The sequence below is a fragment of the Apodemus sylvaticus genome, chromosome 7 (assembly GCF_947179515.1).
Source record: "Apodemus sylvaticus chromosome 7, mApoSyl1.1, whole genome shotgun sequence".
Lineage (NCBI taxonomy): Eukaryota > Metazoa > Chordata > Mammalia > Rodentia > Muridae > Apodemus > Apodemus sylvaticus.
In genome coordinates this window covers 62,625,973-62,643,771 of record NC_067478.1, presented here as the reverse complement: position 1 = coordinate 62,643,771, position 17,799 = coordinate 62,625,973, and the positions used below count along the sequence as shown (strand labels likewise).

The following is a 17,799-nucleotide window of genomic DNA, read 5'->3' as shown; positions in this document are numbered from 1 at the left end:
TGAGGTCAATCTTGTGTGTTGTTTCTAGGACAGTATTCCACTTTTTAAGATTAATTTGGGGGGGTGGAGAGATGGCACAGTACTTAAACATGCATACTGCTTTTTAGAGGACCCATGTTTTATTCCCAACATCCACATCAGGTGGCTCATAACTACCTTGAAACACCAACTCACAGGGGATCAGTGTCTCTGGCTTTAGTAGGCACCTGCATTCACACATGCATGCCCCCCCCTAATTAAAATAAAAATAATCTATTTTTATTATTTTGCTGGGTGAAATAGTGCTTGCCTGTAATTCCAGAACTTGGGAGGCAAAGGCAGGTGTATCTCTTAGTTCAAGTCCAGCCTGATCTACAGAGTGGGTTCAAGGATAGCCAGAGCTACACTGAGAAACCATGGCCTTAAAAAGAAACAAAGAAAGAAAGAAACAAAGAAAAGAAAAGAAAAAAAGGGCTGGAGAGATGGCTCAGCGGTTAAGAACACTGACTATTTTTCCAAAGGTCCTAAGTTCAAATCCCAGCATCGACATGGTGGCTCAAAACCATCCATAAAGAGATCTGATACCCTCTTCTGGTGTGTCTGAAGGCAGCTACAGTGTACTTACATATAATAAATCTTTTTTTAAAAATGTTATTTTATGCATGTTATGTCTACATGCATTTTTGTGTATTGTGTACTGTGTACTTTGTGTGTGTCCACACACACATCTGTGCATGCACACCTGATACCTGAGGAGGCTGACAGAGGGTGTCAGATTGCTCAGAATCATGGAGGTGTTAGAAAACAAATGTAGGTCCTCTGCAAGAACAGAAAACTTAAAGCCCAGCCATCTCTCCAGTTCTCCTACCCTTTTATTTTATTTTATTTTATTTTATTTTATTTTATTTTATTTTATTTTATTTTATTTTTGAGACAGGGTGTCACTGATTAAGCTAAGCTGGCTGCCCATTGAGCCTCAGGATCTTCTTGTCTCTGCAGTTCTAGCTGTGAGATTATGAACATGTTCTACCACTTCTGGCTTTTTACATGAAGTTCTGGTAACCGAACCTTGGTTCTCATGTTTGCATACAAACACTTTATGGATTGAGTCATCTCTCTAGTCCTTTATGATGGGGGAATTTAGAGTGGTCACGTGATTGTCAAAAGTCTTATTTAAATAATCGGTGCCATTAGAAATAGAACTTGTTTTTATATTTGTTTGACTTTTCTTTTCAGAAGAAAGACTTATGTGAGTCTCTTATGTTTTAAGACTTGAAATCTTATAACAGAGCACATATAATAATTTTTTTCTATCATTAGACATTTTTCCAAATGGCTATCAAATAAACTCTACACAGCCACGAATTATCGTACTTTAACTTACTTATTGAAGTTATAAGACCTAAAGCAATGGGTTTTATAATATTCCACTTCATAAACACCAGCAAGTATTTGATTAGGTACAGAGTGTGTTGGGTGTAATAGCACACAACTGTAATTCCAGATAAAGATAGTTAAGGATTGTTAGTTTGAGGGCAGTGAGCATAGTGAGGCAGGCCTCAGTAACTGATAAGATATTGACTATGGAACTCTTAAGATATTTCTGCTAAATATTCTTAATAATTGTGATTTTCTGGTTCTTTTAATATTTCTTAATTCTTTTGCTTTACTTACATCTTTTTCAATATCCCCTTTCTATAACAGTATAGTGTAAATATCATGGTGGAAAAATAACAATGTTCTGAAATAATTTACAAATGAAAATCATAGAATTTTTCAGTGTTTAAACTATATTAGGTGTTCAGATTTTAAAAATGAAGTTTCACATTTAAATTTCTCTGTGAATTCTCATTTTTGGAGGTTTAAAAGATAGGGAGTTATTAGTGCTGACTTTTTCTGTATGCTTTTGTATAAGTACCTGATAATATTGATCAGTGTTAGAAGGTATAAGTGGTCCCTAAGGTATGATGTAATATGTCCTTACTGCTTTGATTATACTAATCCAGTGGTTCTCAGCTGTGGGTAGCAGCCCTTTGTTGGGCTGTCATGATGCTTTCACAGGGTTTGCCTAAGACAATTGGAGAAACATATTTTCATTATAATTCATAACTAATTCATACATTAGTTATGAAATAGCAATGAAATTAATTTTATGTTTGGAGATTACTACAACATGAGAAACTGTATAAAGGTCAAAGCATTAAGAAGTTTGAGAACAACTGTACTAACCAAAGATGATTTCTTGATGAAAAAAAGGCTGTGAGAAGTTTAATGTGAATTTATATTCCAATTATATTAGTAATAGCCAGTATTTTTTAAGTTACTTACTAGGTAATAAGCTTTATTTGGTCAGTAAAGGCCAGAGGTTTTTATGTTAATCTTAGATTTAAAAAGTTGCCATTGTTCCTGTACTCTCTCCAACTCCTTCAGTAAAGATTCGATTGATGCTGTAGCATTCCTGCTAGTGCTCAGACTGATGTCTTTGCTAGAAATTACAATGTTTCATTTTGAATTGAGAAAACTTGTTCTCTTCTTTGGGTAAAAGCCAGGGTTCAGGGCTCAGGAAGCAGAACATGGGCATGAGTGATTGCTTAGTCAGTACCCTTGGTCCTCCTGACAACTTCTATATGAGTTTTGGGTAATAATGCCCCTGAAGTCCCTGTGTGTACGTGTTTTAGCATCGGTATGCTTATCAGATTTACTTATGTGCATTTCAGGTAGTTGTTTGTGTATCAGCTGGGTACAGACATAGTGCTGCTGTCACGGAGGATGGTGAATTATATACATGGGGTGAAGGAGATTTCGGAAGATTAGGTAAGAGTTTTTAAAATTTAGAATTATTCCCACAGAGCAAAAGTGATCTCTTTCTAAGAACCAGTGAGCATAAAGTTCATAGGCCATTTAAACTCAAAATAAGATACAGTTCTATAGATAATTTTGTTTAGATTTTGATGTATTATCTAAGATGTAATCAAGAATTATAACCAGCCTCTGTAGAATTTCAGACCTAAGAAACATAACATTATGAACTTGAATGTACTACTGGTCAGTGAAAACAAGTTGACACAGATGGGTTATTAGACACATTAAGGTAAGTACTATGAAAGACACCTAGAATGTTCTAAGTCGTCAATGTGCCTGTGGCCCCAGGTTGGGAGCAGCCTAGGAAACTGGTAAAGCAGGTAGAGATGATTCACTTTTTTGTACTTAATTGCATTTAAAAATAACTGGTAGCATATTACTTTGGTAAAATTGTGACCTAGAGAAAAGGAGTTAACATTATTTCTGTGTTTTATCTAAGGTCACGGTGACAGTAACAGCCGTAACATTCCAACGTTAGTAAAAGACATTAGCAATGTAGGAGAGGTTTCTTGTGGAAGTTCACATACAATTGCTTTGTCCAAAGATGGAAGAACTGTGTGGTCTTTTGGAGGAGGAGACAATGGTATGTAAAAAAAAAAAACAAAAAACAAAAACAAAAAACAAAAAAACAAAACAAATCTATTGGTAGCTTTGGGCTTTTTTTCCTTAAAATTGAAGAAAGAATAACCTTTTCAAGTATGTATACCTAGTATAGAAAAACTCAAATGTAGATGAACAGACATAAAAAATTATTTCTTTCATTGTTTCAATAGTTCTTCAACTATTTTTGATATATCGGTAGACAGGTTTCTAAATATATGTGCATTTATGGCTTTTCAAAGCCAAAGTAGGCCTGTATAGCTCATGTATTTTTGTTTGTTTGTTTGTTTTGTTTTTTGTTTTTTGTTTTTTGGATTTGATTTTTTTCAAGACAGGGTTTCTCTGTGTAGCCCTGGTTGTCCTGGTACTCCCTCTGTAGACCAGACTGGCCTCGAACTCAGAAATCTGCCTGCCTCTGCCTCCCAGAGTGCTGGGATTACAGGCTTGCCTCACCACTGCCCGGCTTATTTTTATGATTTGTAAGCTGTAATAGAGCAATATTTTATGGATATCGATTATTATACTAAGTTTTAAAAGACACAGAACACTATTATATTTATCTGTAGGATGATTTATAAATATCTTATTGTTGAGTAACAAGATGTCCTCTAGTAGTTTTTTATTTCCCCCAAATATTAAAATCAGTGTTTTTTTCTCTCTGCCCCAACCATGTGGGAATACAGTAAGGCTGTCAGTAAAATAGACAAAACAAAAGAAACCAACCTCATGAGTGAGCAGAACTTTGCCCACTTTGTTATTCTGTTAACAGTGTACACAGAGATCAACAATACTAGGTATTAAAAATAAGATAATTTTAGCCAGGTGTGATAGTGCTCTCTTGTTGTTCCTAGATTTCCAAGGCTCAGGCAAGAGGGTTTGAAAGTTATAGGGTATCAGGAACTTGTCTCAAAAAAGAAAAACTAAACCAAACAAAAAATGATAACTTAAAAAATAATTTATGTAATAAAAGCAATATAATTTAATTTACATTTTATTGATTTCTGGTGGGGTTGCATTGATATGTTAGCCATTTTCCTTCTCTTTCAGTAATTTTCCACATTTTCTGTTTCATGAACTGTTATAAATCTTTAACTCTTTAAAAATTATGTGAACTGTCTGCACTTTTTTCTTTTTTTGAATCAAGGTATTACTATGTATTCCTTTCTGTGTAGACCATGCTGCCCTCAAACTTTTACATATCTTTCTATTGATTGGTTGATTGATTGATTAATTGGGACTCTGTGTGTAGACCCGACTGGCCCTAAACTCACAGAGATCCACCTGCCTCTGCTTTTCAAATGGTGGGCTTTTAGCCTTGTATCACTACTCCTGGCTTGGCCTCAAACTCTTTTCTTTTCTTTTTTTTTTTTTTTTTGGATTTGTTTTTTTCGAGACAGGGTTTCTCTGTATAGCCCTGGCTGTCCTGGAACTCACTCTGTAGACCAGGCTGGCCTCAAACTCAGAAATCCGCCCTTCTCTGCCTCCCAGAGTGCTGGGATTACAGGCGGCGCCACCACCACCCGGCTTGGCCTCAAAGTCTTTAATAATCCATTTATCCCCACAAAACTCTGGGATTATAGTGGCTGGCTTCTTTCCTCCCTCCCTCCCTCCCTTCCTTCCTCCACCCCTTTCCTCCCTTCCTCCCTCCCTTCCTTCTTAGACAGGGTCTAGCTGTGTAACATTAGATTTACAGCTCTTTTTCTGACTCTTTAAAATACACACACACACACACACACACACACACACACACACAGGCGCATGCATGCACAAAAATCTTTAAAAAGATTTTTTAATTCTGCAAAAGGAAAAAGTTAGAAATATGGCTTAAAGGGGAACAAAGAGAGAAAATTATTTTATGTCTTTAAAATAGCTTTTATTGAGTGAGAATAAGAAACAAAAGGCTATTAGTTATTGATTAGTTATTTTTTGAAATAGACATGTTCATTCATTAATGTCTTCTGCTATCAGGGACTTATAGACTTCTGAGTCTGTCAGGTCATTGCTATAAAAATTAAAGTACTTTATTAAATTCAGTACTTAAAAAAGACAAATGGACGTAATTTGCCTAACTTGAGCATTTTTTCTTTTTTTGTTTTTTTAATGTATATAGGCAAACTTGGCCATGGTGATACCAACAGAGTATATAAACCTAAAGTTATTGAAGCTTTACAAGGAATGTTTATTCGCAAAGTTTGTGCTGGGAGCCAGTCTTCACTTGCTTTGACATCAACAGGGCAGGTAAGACTAAGGAATAAACATACATAAGAATATTTCAATGGATTAGGTAAAACCAAAACTTTTTAGCCTTGACTATCTTGGAACTCACTCTATAGACTAGGCTCGCCTGGAATTCACAGAGATCTTCTTACCAGTACCTCCTAGGGACTGTGATAAAAGCTGTGTGCTACCACTGCTCAGCTAAGAAAAAGATTTTAAGACAACATATTGAGAAAAAATTACTTAATTTTGTTTCAAATATAATAAAAACGAGCCAGAGTTTCTTATCTGCTTGTGTGATCTGGACACATTTTCTTTTAGCACCCTGCTCTTTGAAGTAAGTTGATAAAATAAATTCATTTAGTGCTTAGAACCCTCAAATCCTCTTACCCAAATCATCAAGGATCCTCAGAGGCTCCTTCCTGTTAAAGAATAGAAGGGGCACAAAACAAAAATTTGAGGGGACAGTGATAGGAACTAAAAAAGCGAGATGTTGAAAAAGAAGGTAAAGAGAGCCGGGCGGTGGTGGTGCACACCTTTAATCCCAGCACTTGGGAGGCAGAGTCAGGCGGTTTTCTGAGTTCAAGTCCAGCCTGGTCTACAGAGTGAGTTCTAGGACATCCAGGACTACACAGAGAAACCCTGTCTGGAAAAACGGAAAAAAAAAAAAAAAAAGAAGAAGGTAAAGAGAACACTTTCGGTTGGAAAGTGGTGGTACCAAAGAGGACCAGGCACAGTGAAGAATAGTGATAATGTTTTTTTCCTCATGTTTATCAGCCACTTTGGGCTTGAATGTAGGAGTCCATTGTATGCTAGGCTAATGTAGATGACCAGCAAAGCTGAAATTCACATTTAATTTAGTTATTTTTTGAAAGACTTGTATTCCATATGCTGAAAAATCTAATACAAACTATTAATTTTATTTTATTGTAGAGTCAATTGCATACTTTACTACTCTGGTATAAATACATGATCTTTCATGTGTTTCTCCTAGTAGGTTTTGTAGTAAGAATCCATGGATTGTAATCAGCAAGTGCTCACTCGATTATATCCACAAGCAAATCTCAGACCTCCTTCATTGTCATATGCTTCCATTTTATAAGAGAGGAAATAATTTCTGCTTTGTGTACCAGAGGCTTATATGATAATTGTTTGAATTTAAAGATTTTATGTTTAACTGTTGATAGATACTAAACAGTAAATCTGTTATATTCCAAAGGAAATTGTGTATCATGGCCATTTTACTGTGTGTGTTTACAGAAATAAAATGGAAGAAATACTTTGATGAGCCATTCTGTTTACTGTTATACCTGTGGAGCTTTTCAGTCCATTTGTCTCAGTTCTTTTAGGCCTACTTAGTGCCACTTTTCCACTAAATGTAACTCTTAAGTTTAAAGGAAGGTAATTTATTTTTATATGGCATGATATAATGCCTAAAATTCAAGACAAGTAAGTGTGTGTGTGTGTGTGTGTGTGTGCACGTTATAGTTCTAGGGATCAAAACTAGGATTTTTGGATGCTAAGCAAGTTCTGCATCAACCGAGGTACAAATGTTCTTAATCTAGTGCTCAGCCAAAAGAATATTTGGAAGAAAACACCAAGGACCTTATTGATGCTAGTACTGTATTGGACTTTTGAGTTTGTCTTAGTTTGGGTTTCCACTGCTCTGAGGAGACACCATGACCAAGGAACTCTTATATAAGAAAACATTTAATTGGAGCTGACTTACAGTTTCAGAGGTGTAGTCCATTATCATCATGGTGGGGAGCATGGTAACTCCTGGCAGACATGTTGCTAGAGAAGAATCTGAAAGTTGTACACCTTGGTCCAAAGGCAGCAGAAGGAGGCTGTGAACTTGAACCTCCTTCAACAAGACCACAACTACTCCAAGGCCACACCTCCTAATAGTGCCGTTCCCCATGGGCCAAGAAAGCTTTCAACACATGAGTCTATGGGCCCTATATCTAGTTAGATCACCACAGAGTCATTTAGAGTCCTAGTAGGGTGTTTAGTTCCTATTCTTTGAATAGGCCTTTGCTGTGCTGGAGTTCTTATACACTCTGTACTTAAGTTTGTTTCCTTTTGAAGAAGAAATCTAACCTGACCTTACTAGTCTTACCTAAAATAATTTGGAGATAAAACAAAAATAATAACCATAAAAACGTTTTTATAGCATAAAGAAAAGTGAATAGAATTTTACCAAACTCAACAGAAAGAGGAAGTTGTTCCCTTTGCTGATTTGGTGGATTGCCTTATTGGCAGGCATTTCTCCTTTCTTTTTTTTTCTTTTTTTTTTAATTCGATATATTTTTATTTACATTTCAAATGATTTCCCCTTTTCTAGCCCCCCACTCCCCGAAAGTCCCATAAGCCCCCTTCTCTCCCCCGTCCTCCCACCCACCCCTTCCCACTTCCCTGTTCTGGTTTTGCCGAATACTGCTTCACTGAGTCTTTCCAGAACAAGGGGCCACTCCTCCGTTCTTCTTGTATCTCATTTGATGTGTGGATTATGTTTTGGGTATTCCAGTTTTCTAGGTTAATATCCACTTATTAGTGAGTGCATACCATGATTCATCTTTTGAGTCTGGGTTACCTCACTTAGTATGATGTTCTCCGGGTCCATCCATTTGCCTAAGAATTTCATGAATTCATTGTTTCTAATGGCTGAATAGTACTCCATTGTGTATATATACCACATTTTTTGCATTCACTCTTCTGTTGAGGGATACCTGGGTTCGTTCCAGCTTCTGGCAATTATAAATAGGGCTGCTATGAACATAGTGGAACATGTATCCTTATTACATGCTGGGGAATCTTCTGGGTATATGCCCAGGAGTGGTATAGCAGGATCTTCTGGAAGTGAGGTGCCCAGTTTTCGAAGGAACCGCCAGACTGATTTCCAGAGTGGTTGTACATTTGCAACCCCACCAGCAGTGGAGGAGTGTTCCTCTTTCTCCAAATCCTTGCCAACACCTGCTGTCTCCTGAATTTTTAATCTTAGCCATTCTGACTGGTGTAAGGTGAAATCTCAGGGTTGTTTTGATTTGCATTTCCCTAATGACTAATGAAGTTGATCATTTTTTAAGATGCTTCTCCGCCATCCGAAGTTCTTCAGGTGAGAATTCTTTGTTTAACTCTGTACCCCATTTTTTTAATAGGGTTGTTTGGTTTTCTGGAGTCTAACTTCTTGAGTTCTTTATATATATTGGATATTAGCCCTCTATCTGATGTAGGATTGGTGAAGATCTTTTCCCAATTTGTTGGTTGCCGATTTATCCTTTTGATGGTGTCCTTTGCCTTACAGAAACTTTGTAATTTTATGAGGTCCCATTTGTCAATTCTTGCTCTTAGAGCATACGCTATTGGTGTTCTGTTCAGAAACTTTCTCTCAGTACCGATGTCCTCAAGGGTCTTCCCCAGTTTCTTTTCTATTAGCTTTAGAGTGTCTGGCTTTATGTGGAGGTCTTTGATCCATTTGGATTTGAGCTTAGTACAAGGAGACAAGGATGGATCAATTTGCATTCTTCTGCATGCTGACCTCCAGTTGAACCAGCACCATTTGTTGAAAAGGCTATCTTTTTTCCATTGGATGTTTTCAGCCCCTTTGTCGAGGATCAAGTGGCTATAGGTGTGTGGGTTCATTTCTGGATCTTCAATCCTGTTCCATTGATCTGCCTGCCGGTCACTGTACCAATACCATGCAGTTTTTAACACTATTGCTCTGTAGTATTGCTTGAGGTCAGGGATACTGATTCCCCCAGATTTTCTTTTGTTGCTGAGAATAGCTTTAGCTATCCTGGGTTTTTTGTTATTCCAGATGAATTTGATAATTGCTCTTTCTAACTCTGTGAAGAATTGAGTTGGGATTTTGATGGGTATTGCATTGAGTCTGTATATTGCTTTTGGCAAAATGGCCATTTTAACTATATTGATCCTGCCGATCCATGAGCATGGGAGGTTTTCCCATTTTTTTGAGGTCTTCTTCCATTTCCTTCTTCAGAGTCTTGAAGTTCTTGTCATACAGATCTTTCACATGTTTGGTAAGAGTCACCCCAAGGTACTTTATACTGTTTGTGGCTATTGTGAAGGGGGTCATTTCCCTAATTTCTTTCTCAGCCTGCTTATCCTTTGAGTATAGGAACGCCACTGATTTGCTTGAGTTGATTTTATAACCTGCCACTTTGCTGAAGTTGTTTATCAGCTGTAGGAGTTCTCTAGTGGAGTTTTTTGGGCCACTTAGGTAGACTATCATGTCATCTGCAAATAATGATAGTTTGACTTCTTCCTTTCCAATTTGTATCCCTTTGACCTCATGTTGTCGAATTGCCCGAGCTAGTACCTCAAGTACAATATTGAAAAGATAAGGAGAAAGGGGGCAGCCCTGTCTAGTCCCTGATTTTAGTGGGATTGCTTCAAGTTTCTCTCTATTTAGTTTGATGCTGGCTACCGGTTTGCTGTATATTGCTTTGACTGTGTTTAGGTATGGGCCTTGAGTTCCTGTTCTTTCCAAGACTTTAAGCATGAAAGGATGCTGAATTTTGTCAAATGCTTTTTCAGCATCCAATGAAATGACCATGTGGTTTTTTTCTTTGAGTTTGTTTATGTACCAACCCTGCATCCCTGGGATAAAACCTACTTGATCATGGTGGGTGATCGTTTTGATGTGTTCTTGGATTCGGTTGTCAAGAATTTTATTGAGTGTTTTTGCATCGATGTTCATAAGGGAAATTGCCGGCCTGGGCAAACCACCTCCTGGCCGGGTTTGCACACCGGTGGCCCCTCGACCAGCCTAGGGCCTGGGTGCAGGCCAACTCCTGTTGGGCTTAGACCCCCTCGATGTTGGTCTTGGGTTGTATTTGCGTACCTCAGTCTGTCTGATCTCTCTGGCGTCCGAGAACCAAGATGGAGGCCAGTCTCTCATAACTGACTGGCGGGAGGCAGAGTTCTGAAGTGGCTTCATCATGGTGAAAGGCACCGTAAATCCGACGCTGCTTGTAGCCTGGCTGGGCAGCGATGGCCAGTGGTCGTGGGCGCAGGGTCTGCCTGGACCCTGTCAGCTTGGTTCCACTGCTGATGGCCCTTCCTCTGGACCAGCCGCTGCTGCTGTTGCTGCTGCTGCTGTTGCTGCTGCTGCTGCCGCCTTCTGAATCCTCCATTTCTCCTTTCATCTTCCTCTTTTCTTCAGGCATCTTGTCCTGGACAGCTAAGTCAACCACTAGTCATTTTGTTATAAGTAACAAATACAGATGTTCAAGGGAGCTATCTTGACTTGTGATTCACATATTCTTTGAATGTGATAATTAAGATCAGTTTTATGATTCATGTTATCAATTTTAAATTATCAGACCAGGCTGACTTCAGCCTCAGAGATCTGCCTTCCTCTGCCTCTCGAGTGCTGGGATTAAAGGCTTGCGCCACCACCATCTGGCAATAACTAGAAGTTTTAAGGTATTATTTCCATAATTGCTTAGTTAGTGGTAACTTTAGCAGAGACTCTCCTGTCTTTCATTTTTCCTATGACCAGTTTATTTTCATCCCACTTGCTCATCTGTTTATACACTGGGTGTTTAAAGATAGTAGAATAAATGACAGTGACCTTTTTTCTTTGGGGGTACCTGGGGAGAATGCTCCAGACATGGTTTGGAACTCTGTAGACCAGACTGGCCTTGAACTTACAGAGAACTGCTTTCCTCTGCCTTATGTGAGCTAGGATTAAAGGTGTGCACAACCATAGCCTGGCTAATCTTTTTTTAATGAAGCAAACAACATGTAGATAATTGTCTAAGAAATAATTACTATTAATTTTCTTGGGAGTTCTAATGGTTTAATATTTCTATTTTTTATGTCTGTGTATTTTAGAGATAATTGGAGATGAGGGGTGGGGATAATCATATGAGGCAGCTAACCTCTGATATTTTTGCTTTTCAGCTGTCTTGTTGATTAATCTCCTGATTATCATGTTTAAATGATTAAAACACTAAATAATCATTTTAATTTCAGAAAGGTACCACAACTTGATAATTTTAGTTAATAGTCTACTTATTTTAGGAATTTATATGTTTTGTATTTCTGTCTTTTCAGGTTTATGCCTGGGGATGTGGAGCTTGTCTAGGTTGTGGTTCTTCAGAAGCTACTGCTTTGAGACCCAAGCTCATTGAAGAACTGGCTGCCACAAGAATAGTTGATATTTCTATAGGAGATAGTCATTGTTTGTCTCTTTCTCATGGTAAAGTCATGTTTGTTTGTTTTAGTATTTTAAGTAGCATCTTTATAGCCTAAGTACAAACTTTAAATCCTCCTATCTTAGCCTCCTTAGTGCAGGGATTATAAGTGTTCTACATTATTAATTTTTTTAAAAAAATATAATCAATTATTGTCTTTCATAAATGTGTTACATTTAAATTAATTTTTATACTTTATGTCTTATTTTTAGATAATGAAGTTTATGCCTGGGGCAATAACTCCATGGGACAATGTGGCCAGGGAAATTCAACAGGTCCTATTACTAAACCAAAGAAAGTGAGTGGCTTAGATGGCATAGCTATTCAGCAGATCTCAGCTGGAACATCACATAGTTTGGCATGGACTGCTCTCCCTAGGGACAGGTAAGTGCTGTATGCTTAAATATGCCTGTGAATTCAAAAACAAAACAAAACAACTTTCCTATATTTAGGACTTTGATGTCCTAAAATCGAGTATTACACAATGTACTTCAGAAGGTAAATAATTAAATTTAATATTAGTAATAATCATGATAACATATTAAAATTAATTTATAAATAGCACAGATTTTGATAGTAAGTATATTGGTCTCATGTTTAACAGGATAACACATACAGATCTCTACAATAAGAACAAGGTACATTCTACTACTCTACTGCTGTTGTTGATAACATACCATGTGTATGTCAAGGTTATTGGGAGTGGATATTGGCTTTATCTTAAGATTTCTTTCTTTTGTAAAATTATACATGTGAAAAGTAAACAGTGGCTCTTCACAGACAAAGCTTTCATGTATACATACTCAATTTAAAGCCATTTAGAGTTGTATCAAAATATTATTTTCATATAGGTAATTGTGTTAATATCTTTGTCTACTTTAACAAGTTATATAAATGCCTTAAAAGGGGAAAGCATTTACTTTGGTTTACATGTATCAGTCTATCATCTCTGGCTTCATTGCCTTGGCCTGAAGTCAGCTAGAACATTATAGCACAGCAGAACAACCCACCTCATTTCAAAATGTATTTATTAGCTTAGACCAAGCCTTCAACACACGAGTCTGTTGGAAGAACAGTTCGTATGCAACCCTGCAAGAGTATATAACAGTAGTGTTACTAAATTTGGAATAAAAGTTAATGTGATTTTTGAGATTAATTAATATATATGCTATTTAAAGTGTAAATAATTTCTAGTATTGACTCTCTTATCAAAGACCTCAAACATTTAGATCTCTTTTCATGTATATTGAAGTTATACATACTTCAAAATGAAGAAATTGTATTTCAAATACTTGTCTTCTTATTTTGAATTCTCTATCTTTAGAGAATGATTTAAAAGTTAAGTACTAAGCTCAGGAGATGGCTGAGTAAGTAAATTGTTTGCCTGGCAAGTATAAGGACCTGAATTCAGTCTCTAGTCTCATGTAAAAGCCAGGTGTTGCAGTGCATGTCTTTGATGTTGGTGCTGAGGTTGTGGTAGGGGGCAAGGATTGATATCGGGAATTCACTGTCTGGCCTGTTTTGCCAAATTTATGAGCTCTAGGTTCAGTGAGAGACCTTGTCTCCAAAAATAAGGTAGAGGGCAACTGAGGAAGACACTGGTCATCACTGTCTGCTCTCCACATACATGTAGACCCATACCCCAGCATGCACATGCACATGTGTGAACACATGTGTAATATCACATACACAGTTTAATGTCTCCATATCAAGAGGACATGAACTAAACTCAAAACTCAGCTTTTATTGATTTAAAACATTTGTTAAACTTCTTTGCCCTTTGGTTGGTTGGATTTCTTTGTAAAACAAAACAAATTACTCAAAAATAACAAAACAAAGCAAAAACAAAACAAAACAAAAAACTCCCGAAAACCCCGTTGCTATACCTTTAAATCAAGGAAGCTGTTTTGTTTTGTTCTTCCCCACTAGGTCTTGTCTTCTGTTTTTGATTATGTGTAGAAGTTGCATTATAAGGCTATTGGATACTTTTATTATGCTTCCTTCTAGACAAGTTGTTGCATGGCACAGGCCTTATTGTGTAGACCTTGAAGAGAGTACCTTCTCACATCTGCGATCTTTTCTTGAGAGATACTGTGATAAAATAAACAGTGAGATTCCCCCACTACCTTTCCCTTCATCAAGGTATGTTATAGATACTTATGCATTCATATGTATTAAATACTCTTTTTAAACTTTTATTTATTCCTTTTTGTTTTTCTCCAAATTACATGAGTCTTCTTTGTAAGCTAGAAAAGAACTAAATTTTATTAATAACTTTGTGATATTTAAAAATTATATATAATTTCATAAATGATGTTTTAACATTTATCATTGGTTATCACTTGACAATTTTTAAAAAGGAAAAAAATGTTCCTTAAACTGTATATTATATTTACTTTTATGCTTCAAAAATTCACACCAGCTTGTTTTGTTTCAGGGAACACCATAATTTTCTTAAGCTATGTCTGAAGTTGCTTTCAAATCACCTTGCTCTGGCCCTGGCAGGAGGGGTAGCTACCAGTATTCTTGGGAGACAGGCAGGTCCACTTCGAAATTTGCTTTTCAGACTGATGGATTCAACTGTCCCAGATGAAATCCAAGAGGTAAGAGAAGAGAATCTGTGGCCTGAAGCCATAGCTAGATGATACTTAGCAGTACGCTAGATACTATCGATTACAGGTTTTTTCTGTGTAGCTCTGGCTGTCCTGGAACTGTTTAGACCAGGCTAGCCTGAGATCCAGCTGATTCTCCATACCAAGTGCTGGATTAAAGGTGTTCTTAAACCATCTAAACTAAAAAAAGATTTACATGCTTTCAGTTCTCACATGGCACCTTTAGACTTGTATAAATCCTAGAAGTTAGTGCTTTCACTTTTCATATGTTGCTATTAGAATGACAAGATATGGGCTGATCTTTCCCATTTTCTTTTTTCTCTTCCTCTTCCTCTTCCTCCCCCTTTTCTCTTTTGTTTTGCTTTTGAATATTAGGTGGTAATTGAAACACTCTCAGTTGGAGCGACCATGCTATTACCTCCATTACGAGAACGGATGGAATTACTTCATTCTCTTTTACCCCAAGGACCTGATAGATGGGAAAGCTTATCCAAAGGGCAGGTAAGCCTTTGCATGTAGACAAACCATTCACAGCACAGGAAATCGGACTGAGGAGAAAATAAAGCAAATTAAGTGCCATCTTTTCACAAATATGTTTGATAGTTGCAGTCCATCCTGATTATTTCATGCTGTATGTTGGAAGAATTGTTGGATGTCTAATGACCTGAAATGATGCACATGATGATTTACTAGGTTACTTGGAGGCTGTTCTTAGAGTCATGATCATTTTTCTAGTGTTGATTATGGTGTCAAGCGAGATACCCTTCTTTTACTGTAAGTGCTGAGTTGAAATCATTCTTATGTTACTGCTGTTACTCCCATGCCTAGAGCTGCTTATGTGAAAAGGAAAAGGTCATTAGCAAAAAGTATTTGTGGTGTGAGTATGCCTGTTTTTAATTTTTATTGTTTTAAGTACATGAAAATAAATGCTTTAGCCGGGCGGTGGTGGCGCACGCCTGTAATCCCAGCACTCTGGGAGGCAGAGGCAGGCGGATTTCTGAGTTCGAGGCCAGCCTGGTATACAGAGTGAGTTCTAGGACAGCCAGGGCTATACAGAGAAACCCTGTCTCCAAAAAAAACCCAAAAACCAACCAAACAAACAAACAAAAAAAACAAAAAACAAAGAAAATAAATGCTTTGCTGAACTAAGTAGAAGAGTTAATTATAGAGCTATAGATTTGAGGGGAAACATGGTGTTTACTGGCAATATAATGTCCACAGATGCTTTCCAGTAAATATTTTGCATGGTTTAGATTACAAGTGATTTCTTTTAAACATTAGAGTAAGCAGTTGTCATCAGTAATTTTATAGAATAACATGAGTATAATTTATCTATTAGAATTTTCTACTTCTGTCTTATAGTGTGCTTGAATTATTACGTACATTATTTTAGCTTGAATTTTAGCTGTTCACCATAAAAGATGAGATTAAAAACTTGTTACATTTTTCCAAATGATACTAACTGAATAGTTTTTATATATAATTATATACTCCCTGTGCTGGAGAGATGGTGGTTAAGAGCACTGACTGCTCTTCCAGAGGTCCTTAGTTCAATTCCCAGCAACCGCATGGTGGCTCACAACCATCTGTAATGGGATCTGATGCCCTCTTCTGTGTGTCTGAAGACAGCTACAGTGTTCTCATATAAATAAATAGAATGTTTATATACTTCTTGAACAATATCTATCAAGCAAGCACGTGGATTAATATTGTTAGTATAGTTTTTGTCCTGAGTTTTTTTTTTCTCTTGTAATGCATGTTATCCTAGTTATATGTTTCTTTTTCATTGTTGCTTAGAGAATGCAACTGGATATAATTCTGACAAGTTTACAAGATCATACCCATGTAGCCTCCCTTCTTGGCTATAGCTCACCTTCCGATGCTGCTGACCTTTCGACTGTGTGCATGGGATATGGAAACCTGACAGATCAGCCATATGGTCCTCAGACCTGCCATCCAGACACTCATCTGGCCGAAATTTTAATGAAGACTCTCTTAAGAAATTTAGGGTTTTATACGGTACCTTGCTTTTTCACTATATTAAGAAAAGAATAAAGGGGTAAGGATCTTTTTAGGTCAAAGTATTGTAACATTTATACAATATAAATAAATTTTAGATTTCCTTCTCCAAAGATAGAAACATGTCAGATTGAAATACTGTGGTGGCCAAGTAATATGTAACTTAAAATTCTAAAATGACATGTTAAAATTTTATCAAGTGTTTCTCATGTAATAAAGAAGAATAAACATAAAAATAGTTTTTAAAACATACTTAAAATATAATCTTCATTATGTGTCATTTTAGGATCAAGCATTTGGAGAGCTAGAAAAGAATAGTGATAAATACCTTCTTGGAACATCATCTTCAGAGAACAGTCAGCCTGCTCATCTTCATGAATTACTGTGTTCATTACAGAAACAACTGCTTGCTTTTTGCCACATTAATAATGTCACTGAGGTATGCATTCTATGCTTTTCATGACGCTCTGCTAGGAATATACAACTCAGAGAGTTAGGGATGTCATTTTTTTACTTTGGATCTTTCAGAGTAGTAATTTAGGGATTGTTTTTCTTTGCAGAACTCAAGCAGTGTGGCATTGCTTCATAAACATCTTCAGCTTTTGCTGCCTCATGCCACAGACATTTATTCACGTTCTGCAAATTTGCTTAAAGAAAGTCCTTGGAATGGCAGTGTTGGAGAAAAATTGAGAGGTGAGTTTGATGATGGCTTTCACATTTAACCAATGGTTATAAAGCATGAGTCATTGAACTTTTCCAAAACTTCAAGAGGGTCTGATAACCTCTGTGTGGAGGAGAAATGATCCTGAGTTTCATTTGTACTTGTTGATTCCTTTTATCTTGGTTTAGAGGTGATATAACAGTTATTGATCTTATAGGATTCTAATTATCTCAGTAGATATAATTTAAAGGCATTAGGTGATATAAACAGTTAATTTATGATATAAAGTAACATTTTTATCTACCGCATATTTTGGCAGTATTCTGCCTTGCTTTTTTTCAAGACAGTGTCTTCTGCTGTAGAATATGCTGTTCTCAATCTCAAAGCAATCCTTCTGACTCAGTCTTCCACCAAAGGTGGTGGGGTTATTACCACACCCTGTCCAGTTTTCTTCTTGAAGTTCCTTCTTCCATGGCCTTTCTTTTTTGTAACATAGTCCTGCTTTTTCTTACCCATCTCAACCAATGGTTTTCTGGGACTTCCTGAAGGATTTGCCCTCTCTTACTTTGGATATGTCCTTCTGTATTGGGATCCCCTAAATTTTGCTTTTAATCCTCTTTCCATTCTG

The 17,799-nt window shown here is 36.9% G+C and overlaps 1 protein-coding gene across 5 annotated transcripts in view; it reads left to right on the top strand.

Annotated features, from left to right (window-relative positions):
* Herc1 (HECT and RLD domain containing E3 ubiquitin protein ligase family member 1) overlaps nt 1-17,799 on the top strand; it is a 165,075-nt gene that overhangs the window by 42,304 nt on the left and 104,972 nt on the right. For all 5 annotated transcript variants that reach the window (XM_052187967.1, XM_052187969.1, XM_052187968.1 and 2 more), the window contains exons 6-16: nt 2,697-2,793; nt 3,281-3,424; nt 5,552-5,679; nt 11,740-11,884; nt 12,092-12,263; nt 13,887-14,021; nt 14,317-14,482; nt 14,867-14,992; nt 16,289-16,510; nt 16,797-16,949; nt 17,071-17,203. In XM_052187967.1, coding sequence (XP_052043927.1) covers nt 2,697-2,793; nt 3,281-3,424; nt 5,552-5,679; nt 11,740-11,884; nt 12,092-12,263; nt 13,887-14,021; nt 14,317-14,482; nt 14,867-14,992; nt 16,289-16,510; nt 16,797-16,949; nt 17,071-17,203 — 1,621 coding nt within the window. The remainder of the gene's footprint in view (nt 1-2,696; nt 2,794-3,280; nt 3,425-5,551; nt 5,680-11,739; nt 11,885-12,091; nt 12,264-13,886; nt 14,022-14,316; nt 14,483-14,866; nt 14,993-16,288; nt 16,511-16,796; nt 16,950-17,070; nt 17,204-17,799) is intronic.